At 41.5% G+C, this 10,117-nt stretch overlaps 1 gene segment (V, D, J or C); it reads right to left on the bottom strand.

Annotated features, from left to right (window-relative positions):
- Window positions 1–625: 625 nt before the first annotated feature.
- Window positions 626–1,210, bottom strand: LOC144484899 (Ig heavy chain V region-like). The segment is given in 2 exon segments: window positions 626–963; window positions 1,096–1,210. Coding segments are annotated over 2 exon segments (369 nt in total).
- Between the last annotated feature and the right edge of the window lie 8,907 nt (window positions 1,211–10,117).

The raw sequence follows: 10,117 nt of genomic DNA, 5'->3' as shown, positions 1-10,117 counted from the left end.
CTCTCTGTGGAGATTTAGCATATCGGTAAATATAGATTTTATGGGAAGATTTTTATACCTTTTCACAAACTAACATTACTTCCACACATTATTTCACTGAAGCCTCGTTTACTTTGAAACTCCTGCTGTGGTACTGATTACCAATTTGAACAATCTCTTTCCATGAGGTTTTTGTATGAGGATGTCGCTGTGCTCAGCACTGTGACCCCCCTGTAGTATCACAGTGACACACACTCGCACAAAAACTGCACTTACTTTCTGTTCAGTACTGCCGCTCAATATTCACTTCAAATAGACCATTATTTGTGATGTAATTTACACTTCATGCAACAGTTTACAAAACACAATCTAAAAACATCTCCTCCAAGTGTCAGAAATACTAAAACGAGCATTATATCCAGGTGTGTAATTGCTGAAACTGTTAACAGTAAATATAAACAGAGTGAAAAGCTCAGCCCGTTATGTCTGTGTGTTTTCTTGGTTTAATGTTTAATTTTCACTAAGTTGGGTTTGTCAGAAGCGGTTTGTGTTTTCGTTCTGATCACTGTCGTTAGTGTTATATTTAAAACAAGCACTGACCTTCAGGTTATGATGGAAGTTGCTGAATTCCCTCTCGAGCTGTTCTTGTTCGGGTCCATCCCTAGTTCCTCTCGCTGTGGTCTCTTGCACAGTAATAGATGGCGGTGTCTTCGGTCTTCAGCCTCGTCACTTCCAAAGAGAAGATGTTGCTTGAAGTGTCTTTGGACGCAGTAAATCGATCCTTAATTGCTGGGGCGTAGCTGTTGTCAGATGAACTATAGTAGTAAACCAGCCACTCCAACCCCTGCCCGGGAACCTGTCGGATCCAGTACATGTAAGCGCTGCTAAGAGCGAAGCCGCTGGTTTTACAGGTCAGTGTCAGGGAGCCTCCGGGACGCCCGGTCTCTGCCTCTGGCTGAGTCAACAAAACCTGCGTCTGGACACCTGTAAAAATAGATCAAAAAACCCGAGGATTAATCCTGGTGTAATGATTTTTGACTCTGGAATATTACAGAGATCGACTAAAACTGAGACAGTAACTGTGGGAGACTTGGACAATGAAAAATAACTACTCACCGGATAAGAAAGTCAGCAACAAACTGAGAGTAATCGCCGACCTCATCCTTCTGGTAAATTGGGGGAAATGGTTGTGTCAGGAACTCAGTGAACAAACCAGCTCCCGGACTGTTGGATTCCGGTCCCGGTGAGCGTCATTTAAATACCCGGCAGCAGGGGGCGGCTTTCCAGGCGCCGCCTGTTGATTCCCTTCTGGAGGCGGCGACTGGATCCAGGTCCCACCTTCCACACCCAACAGAATGGACTTCCAGATTTACAATAGGTTAATATTAAAATGGACATTTTATCTGTATCGGGATATTTGTTTGGCTGAATATGTCCATTGTATTGTCTCCATTATTTCTGATGGTGATATTGCAGTTCATCATTTCTTTATTTAAAATAACTAATTCCATTGTAAATATGGTGATTTTATTACCACGCCCCCAAGAAGAACACAAATCTGAAAATGATGAAATAACATTTGTGGAAAATAAAGAGACCGTCAGTCTGTGTTGCAACAATTCCGGGTCTCTGTCACATCACAATAATAAAGCATCATTTATCAGAAGAAGTTTTACCGATTTCTGTAACTAAATGAGGGGGTATGAACAAAGTGATTGCATTTACAGTGTGGATGCCTATCACTGTACAGTTTGGGTTTGGAGATGAGAAGAAACTCTCACACAATACAATGTTTCTCCTTATATTTGTCAAACGACCCCAATCTCGAAGACAGCCCTTTGAAAATAATAAGAATCCCGCCCTCCTGATAATTAAATAGTGAGTTGACAGAGAAACATAAAATTAACCTCGACTTTTGACAGAGAAGTTAATGAATGGAACGGACACGGAGATCAATAAAGTTCTCCTTCAGCATCCAGATCATTGCAGGTCACTCTATCGGCCACCGGCTCTAACATTCGCTGGTATTGCGAACACAAGATATCAGGGCTTTGCGGCACATTGCACAATATCACAAGAATAAATGTTTTATCTTCCATTGAATCAGGTTATGAACTGATCATTTCTCCACTTATTGGCAGCTATGATTGGAACTCTTCAATAACAGGAATCAGATTATACTGTACAATAGAATAGGGTGTTAATCAGGTACAAGAGACGCTGCTGTTTAAATGCGATACAGAACGTTCAGAATATTCCAGGAATTCCCGCTGTTCATGTCAGTTTTATGATGTTCCCTTAATATGATTTCGATGCATTTTATGCCATTGCACTGAATTCAATTGACTGGGGAATTGGGACCATCAACATCTCTCTCTCGCATTTCATGAAGTGGTTAATAAACTGACTTTAATTATTGGAATGGCATTTACTTGGAAGTTATACAAATGAAAAAGCATCTGGTAACTTTATTGTTTTGCGATACTATTTACTCACATAATGAACAGGACATTGAATGAAAATATTTGATTAGAATGATTACGATTTAAAATGTGTCTTTCTTGTGCGAATGAAACATTTATTGTTTAAATGGCTGAATCCCATTTTGTCCGTTTAGGTTCACGCTAATCTGTCCCACACAGTATTTGGCAGCAATCCAGCCTTCTGCCAAATGCTCAAAGTTATTGACAGGAAGCATCTGGGGGTGTTGTGCAGCAGAACAATGATCTGTTTCCTCAGTACTGACCGCTTGGCTGCAAGCCAACTTCAAACCCTTCACGTTGTCAATCAGGCCTGTTTATAAATAAATCTACCCAGCAACAGTACTGGAGGCACTTTACTTTTTTAAAGTTGTAAATCTAGATGAATTTTGCCCATCTCTAATGAAAGGAATTCCATGCAGCTTCTCTGGCACCCTGTTAGCAACAATGATGATTTTTCCAACACATCAGGATATTGTGATAGATGGATAGAAAGAATTACAGGCAAACTGAGAAATGTCTCAGAGAGACGATACATGAACATGTATGTTTGTATTTTCTTTCCCTTTATCTTTCCATGGGATGTTTGGATGCAAAGACCGGCACTTTTTGTCTGTCCCAAATTCCCTTGAACTGACTGGTTTTCTAGGCCACTTCTGAACATATGAAGGAGTCAGCTATTTTGCTGTCCATCTGGAGTCACATCCTTGTGAGACCAGGTAGCGATGGCAGATTTCACTCATTGGGGAATCAGAGAGGGTCCGATGGTCGCCATTCGTATCTGTTCCTTATTTATTGAATTCAAATTCCACCAGCTGCAATGCTCCTATTTAAATCCCTGTCCCCACATCATTGTCCTGGGTCTCTGGATCACTGGGCCACTTCAATTAATATTACGTCACCATCTGCGCAAACAATAAATGAATGACTGTGTTGATAACGGAATGAATGACCGTGGCATGAATGAAATGACTATCAGTTGGATGGCTGAATATTTTGATTGAGGAATCAGTGAACGGATTGATGGATGCATTGTTAAATGGTACTGAAAGATGCTGTTCCACATTCCCAGATTTGTACTTGACTGGTTCATAAATTGAAACCGTTCCTTGATTCCATTTCTGTCAGCCTAATAACTTCAATGCTTCCAGAGGGTCTGGGTGAAATCAAACCCGATTTTCTCGGGAGTTAGCAAACTGATCCTCACGAAAAGAAGAGGGGATTTTGCTGCGGCACGGATGGTTCATTTCTCTGCTGATGCTGAATATTCATATCCAAGATCGAAAGAGGGGACATGATTTGGCTGAGGAGGGAGGATTGTAATATTTGAAACATGTGCAGCAAATCACTCAACATGCCCTCACCCAAATTAGTGAAGGTAACAAGCTGTAAAATAAATAATGTGGCAACAGACATATTGTGAAACTCACTGGACAACTACAAGTGTTACATTATTTCCCAAAACAATGTAATAATGAATCGCAATTTAAAAATTCAGTAAAATCATATTAGGTGCAAGGTAGTTTAATTCATATCATTACTTTGGAAATCATCACACCAGTTATGTATCAGGAGTTTAAAGCGCAGAGACTGCTGGGTAGCGACTCATGATCCTCAGTCTGAATTCATTGAATTTCCCACTGCATTCTGGGACAGATTTTTATCCTTGGTGACAAAAAGGCCAATACAATGTCAAGAAATGTTAATATCAATAAATTATTCAAAGCAAAGTTGTACAGAATGAAATACTGAGAACAAACAGAAAATGCTGGAAAATCTCAGCAGATCTGACAGCATCTGTGGAGACAGAATAGACCCAACGTTTCGAGTCTGGATGACGCTTCGGCAGAGTATTCCTAATGCGTTGGGGAGATTATCATTGTATCCAACAAGGTGTCAGACAAGCTGCATAACTTTCTTGTGAGATGTGAATAGTTCAAATAGGCACTGTTTAATTATATGCACTATTTCGAGCCACACACAAGCTGCATCAACGTACATACCGATCCCAAATATCATAATCAACTTAACCATGCTAACTAACCTAATCAACGTCTCAATCACTAACTATATCCTAAAGAAACTTCCTAATCCCTTTCCACCCTCATCATTTCCCAATGCCATCGCCCTCTTCAATTTTCTCCAAATAAAAAAAGGGTCATCCTGATTCGAAACTTTGACTCTATTCTCTCATCACAGATGCTGTCAGACCTGTTGAGATTTTCAGAATTTATTGTTTTTGTTTCAGTTTCCAGAATCCGCCATGTTTTGCATTTATTAAAGTGCTGAATATAATTGGTGAAATAATTGTTTATCTGTATTAATTGATGTTAATTGATGAATTTGAACTACCCCGCCTGGATATTCCCCTCCAAGACGCTTATAAACCTGACTTGGACATATATTACCGCTCCTTTACTGTCGCTGGGTCGGAATGCAGGAGAACCCTTCCTAACAGCACTGTGGGTGTACCTACACTGCAGGTTGTGCAGCGGTTCAAGAAGGCGGCTAACCACCAGCTTACCGAATGCACTTAGCAATGTGAAATAAATTATAGCTTAGACAGTCACCCACCTTCCATAAAGTAATTTTAAATAGACTAACCTTTGCGAATGAATGAGAATTGGTGAATGCATTTATTAAATTGTGAATGGACGGTCATTAGTGAAAATAATTACTATCTTTCTGAACATTTATGACATTCTCCTTATTTGCTGGAAGATTTAAGGTTTGTAGTTCATTTATTAATGTCACAAGTAGGCTTACATTAACAGTGCTTTGAAGTCACTGTGAAAATCCCCGAGTCGCCACACTGTAGCGTCTGTTCGGGTACACTGAGGGAGAATTTAGCCTGGCCAGTGCACATTACCAGCATGCCTGTTCGGACTTGTGCAAGAAACTGGACCACCCAGAAGAAATCCACGCATAAACGGGGAGAATGTACAGACTCCGCACAGACACTGACCCACGCCGGGAACCAAACCAGTGGCCCTGGCACTGTGAGGCAACAGAGCTAACCACTGTGCAACCATGGCACCCACAATTCCATAAGACATGCATGATTCAAATTTATCACACATTTTTGCAAACTAAACCGATGGAAGAGACTGTTACAACTATAGGCATATCTCAGTCATAACATCACGGGAAAGATCTTTGCTGGGGTCACACTTGAAATACATCATCTGCTTGCAGACCGGGTATATCTGATGTGCAGTTTAGTGATTGTATTGGAAGATTTACTCCAGCCAACAACTTCTCCATGTTCCATATATGTCCATATCTTTAACGTACTTCGGTCAATCTCGCTAAGACATTCACCACCGTCAGCAGGGCAAGGAATACAGGATTTTGGTGATAACTGGTTCTACACCAAAGCTCCTAATATCCATTCATGATACAAAAACAATAACACACAATGACGAATGGTAGCTTTATGGGCAGCACTTGTGGCCGAACTAACTTTTCAAAAATTGGCCTCCTCAATCATCAGAAAAGGTGACATATGTAAAGGAAGCCAATCTGAATTGGATGTGTTTATTGTGTGTCCGTCATGCAGTGTAAATGGAAGGATGCACGTGATCATTGTGGAATTAATTTGTATCAAACACGATGTATTTCACACAACACACACACAAACCAAGATGCTCAATTTGGGACCCGCAAGGAGCACTCGATTCCAGAAATGATTTGGAAAGAGCCCAAATATGGATTTTAAAAAATAAATTAAAAAGATGAATAGAGAGTGCCTGCCCTTGTCATGGACGCAGCGTCTGACCGTTTGTGGCATCAAGGAGCCCGAGCGAAACTGCAGTCAATGGGAATCAGGGGGAACAGAGTCCACTGCCTGAGTCATACTGAGCACAAAGGAAGATGATTGTTGATGGCCAATCATGCCAGTCACACGCATTGCTGCAGGAATTCTTCAGGTTGGTGACCTAGCCCCAAGCTTCAGCCTTCATCAAATTTCAGAAGTGGGATTTTCACTGATGATTGCACATAGTTCAGCACCAGTCGCGGCTCCTCAGATACTGAAACAGTCTGTGTCCATATGCAGTAAGACTTCGAAAACATTTAGTGTTTGGCTAACGAATGACAAGGAACATTAATGCACCACAAGTGGCAGGCAATGACAGTCTCCAATGAGGGAGATTCCAAACCAACCCCCATGACATTAAATGGCATTACCCATCGCTGAATTCGCCCACTATCAACATCCTATGAATTATAATTCGTGAAAATCTGAACGGAGACAGACGTTTAAATCATGTGGCCACAGGAGCAGGTCAGACGCTCGGAGTTCTGCTGTGAACAACGCACCTCCTGAATTCCCAACTCCTATCCATCATCGACAAGGCAAAAGGCTGGAGTGTGAACAAATATCACAGAACAGTAAAGCACGGGAACAGGCCCTTCGGCCCACCAAGTCTGTGCCGACACAGATGATTGAATATTCTCTACTTGCCTGACTTGTGCCACTCAAAAGCTCAATGTCATTCTGGAGAAAGTAGCTGACTCGAAGAACACCCCACCCACCAGCTTCCCAAAGCTTGCCACCACATTCTCAAAGGAATTCATGGTTTGGCAACAAAAGCTGACTTTGCCAGTGACATCAAAATCACAACAATTTTAAACATACCATATCTCTGCCTATATTCAGCTAGCCTCTGCCTCTGTCTGTATTACAGTAGGCTGTGCCTGGATCATATGTGGAGATGCCGGCGTTGGACTGGGGTGAACACAGTAAGAAGTCTCACAACACCAGGTTAAAGTCCAACAGGTTTATTTGGTAGAAAATACCATAAGCTTTCGGAGCACTGCTCCTTCGTCAGATGGAGGGGAAATTTGCTCTCAAACAGTGCACAGAGACAGAAATCAAGTTACAGAATACTAATTAGAATGCGAATCCCTAAAGCCACCCAGGTCTTAAAGGTACAGGCAATGTGGTGGAGGGAGCATTAAGCACAGGTTAAAGAGATGTGTATTGTCTCCAGACAGAACAGCTAGTGAGATTCTGCAAGCCCAGGAGGCAAGCTCTGGGGGTTACTGATAGTGTGACATAAATCCAACGTCCCGGTTTAGGCCGTCCTCATGTGAGCAGAATTTGGCTATCAGTTTCTTCCTGTGGGGGAGCACTTCAGCAGTCACGGGCATTCAGCCTTGGATCTTCAGGTAAGCGTTCTCCAAGGCGGCCTTCACGACACACGACAGCGCAGAGTCGCTGAGCAGAAACTGATAGCCAAATTCTAATTAGTATTCTGTAACTTGATTTCTGTGTCTGTGCACTGTTTGAGAGCACATTTCCACTCCATCTGACGAAGGAGCAGTGCTCCGAAAGCTTATGGTATTTGCTACCAAATAAACGTGTTGGACTTTAACCTGGTGTTGTGAGACTTCTTACGTGGATCATATTCCAGGAGGTCATGTCTAAGCTATTTCCTGCGCTTGGCTCAATATCAGGTGTTCGTATATGAGACACAGGCCCTGTTTATATTATAATTTCTAAGTTATGGCTGTACTGAACCATGCTTCTGCTGATCTGATAAGAGGCCGTGTCTCGATTCTTACTGCCTCAGAACATTTGCCACTGCATACTAAACTGGAGCAACTGTTTCATGCATGACACATGGTTCTGTCACAGTTATTATGCTAATAGTTCATTAGATTTTGATAAACTCGATCCTGTTTACGTTAATGCTGCACCAGTCCATGTATTTATTTATTTAAGACTATGTCACGTCTCAGCTATAATTGCATGTTGCAATATCTCCTAATTGCTGCATTGTCCGTATCTCAGTGTGTATCAGTCTAGGCCTGTACCAGTAATTATTACAAATAAACTGGACTCTGTCTCAGTTTACATCAATCTAGATACTGTATCAGTAATCATTACTAATACATTGGTCTCAGTTTACATCTGTCACTGCCCTGTATCTATTAGTAATTATTATTAATGCACTTGACTCCGTCTCAGTCTAAAGAAATTTAGGTCCAGTATCATTAATTACCGGGCTCTGTCTCAGTTTATATGCCGAACTCCTATGTCCAGTAAAACTGCACGAGACAGTGTCTCAGTTTTATTTTCCTCGACATTGTCATATATATTTGTAATGTTTGTTTCATGGGATATGGATGTCACTGAAAAGATCAGCATTTGGCCTTTGACCATCCCTACATGGCACTCGGAACAAACCCATTTCTATTTTGCTGGATCAGGACCCCGTTTATGTTAAATTAGAGTCTGTCTCTGTTAATACACTGCTAGACTAGAAATCAGTTTATATTGCACGAGCCACACTCGCTGGTTAAGTAATATTTGATCCTGACCCTGTACATATTTCACTAGACTGTGTCAGTGTTATGCCTGCACTTAACTTTGCCTCTATTTGAATGATGTCTGCATTCCTCCACGGTTCTACGAGAAGAAGAGATATTATGTTGGATGAAAAACAGTGATCTCTGGCAGGATTCTGAAACAGGCAGTAGTGGATCGACAGTATTTGGTCGGTGCGGGCTTCCAGTGCTGAAGGGCCTGCTCCTCTGCAGTATCTTTTCTTGTTCTTTGTTCTGTGTTGACAGTGCATGCTATACAGGTCTTAGTATCCATTTTCAATGCAGTCAGCAGAAGTAGATTTCAGATAACACTGCTTCTTTTCCAGTGCCAAAGACCTCATAGCGTTCCATGTTCAGGAGGATGCAGAGAATTGTGTCCCCCGAAACACTTTCCTCATTACTGACATTGTCCAGTGCAATAAAAACTGAGACCATGTCCAATGCAATATAAACGTGGATAGGGTCAAATGCAGAAATAAGGCTCCAAATAGTTTAATACAAACAGAGACAGGTCTAAATTAATAAAAAACGATACAGCGTCTAGTTTGATATAAGCTGAAACATGTTGATGTATAATATAAACAGGGTCAAGGTCTAATTTAGTAGAATCAGAGAAAGCACCTCGTTTATTATGTGCAGAGATAGGGTCCACTGCAACATAAACCGAGGCATGACCTTATATAATAGAAGCTGACACAGGGTAAATTTACTGTCTAATAAAGAGACTGGTTCAATCCCCATGAAATCTGGAGAGACGGCCTACTGCTCCATCAAAAATTCACAGGACAGGAGCAACATGGGGTTATCTGTAAAGTTCCCCCTGCATTGCCAAATTTAACACTCCCAAGGCAGGAACAGCATGATTGAGATACAAAGTGACCCTCCCTCTCACTATCAAAATCAAACATTCCTGGAAAAGGTAGACTGTCTAGAAACAGAGTGAAACCCCCTCTACAATGTCTGCTCGAATACAATGAAGGCATACAGACAAGGGACTCTCTTCGAGGTAAAACCACTTCTGCATTTTTCCTTCAGAGATTCGGGAGGCAAGTTTGAATTGGTGTTCGGTAGAGGGGGAAGATCCCTCTACACAGTCCCATAAAATACACCCAGGTCAGGTACAGCAGAGATTAGATACGGATTAAATCTCCCTTTGCAAGTAATATCAAACATTCAAAGGGCAGGTACGTGAGTTTAGATGCAGAGTAAATATTCCTCTACACCGTCCAGTCAAACAGTCCAAGGGCAGGCATAAATACAAGGAAAATTTCTTTTGTACTGCCACATCGAATCCTGTTTACGAGGTACAACACAGGTTAGATACA

This window comes from Mustelus asterias, unplaced genomic scaffold (assembly GCF_964213995.1).
Source record: "Mustelus asterias unplaced genomic scaffold, sMusAst1.hap1.1 HAP1_SCAFFOLD_130, whole genome shotgun sequence".
NCBI classification, from domain to species: Eukaryota; Metazoa; Chordata; class Chondrichthyes; order Carcharhiniformes; family Triakidae; genus Mustelus; species Mustelus asterias.
Note: the sequence above shows the minus strand (reverse complement) of the source record. Positions and strands in the feature narration are given on the sequence as shown.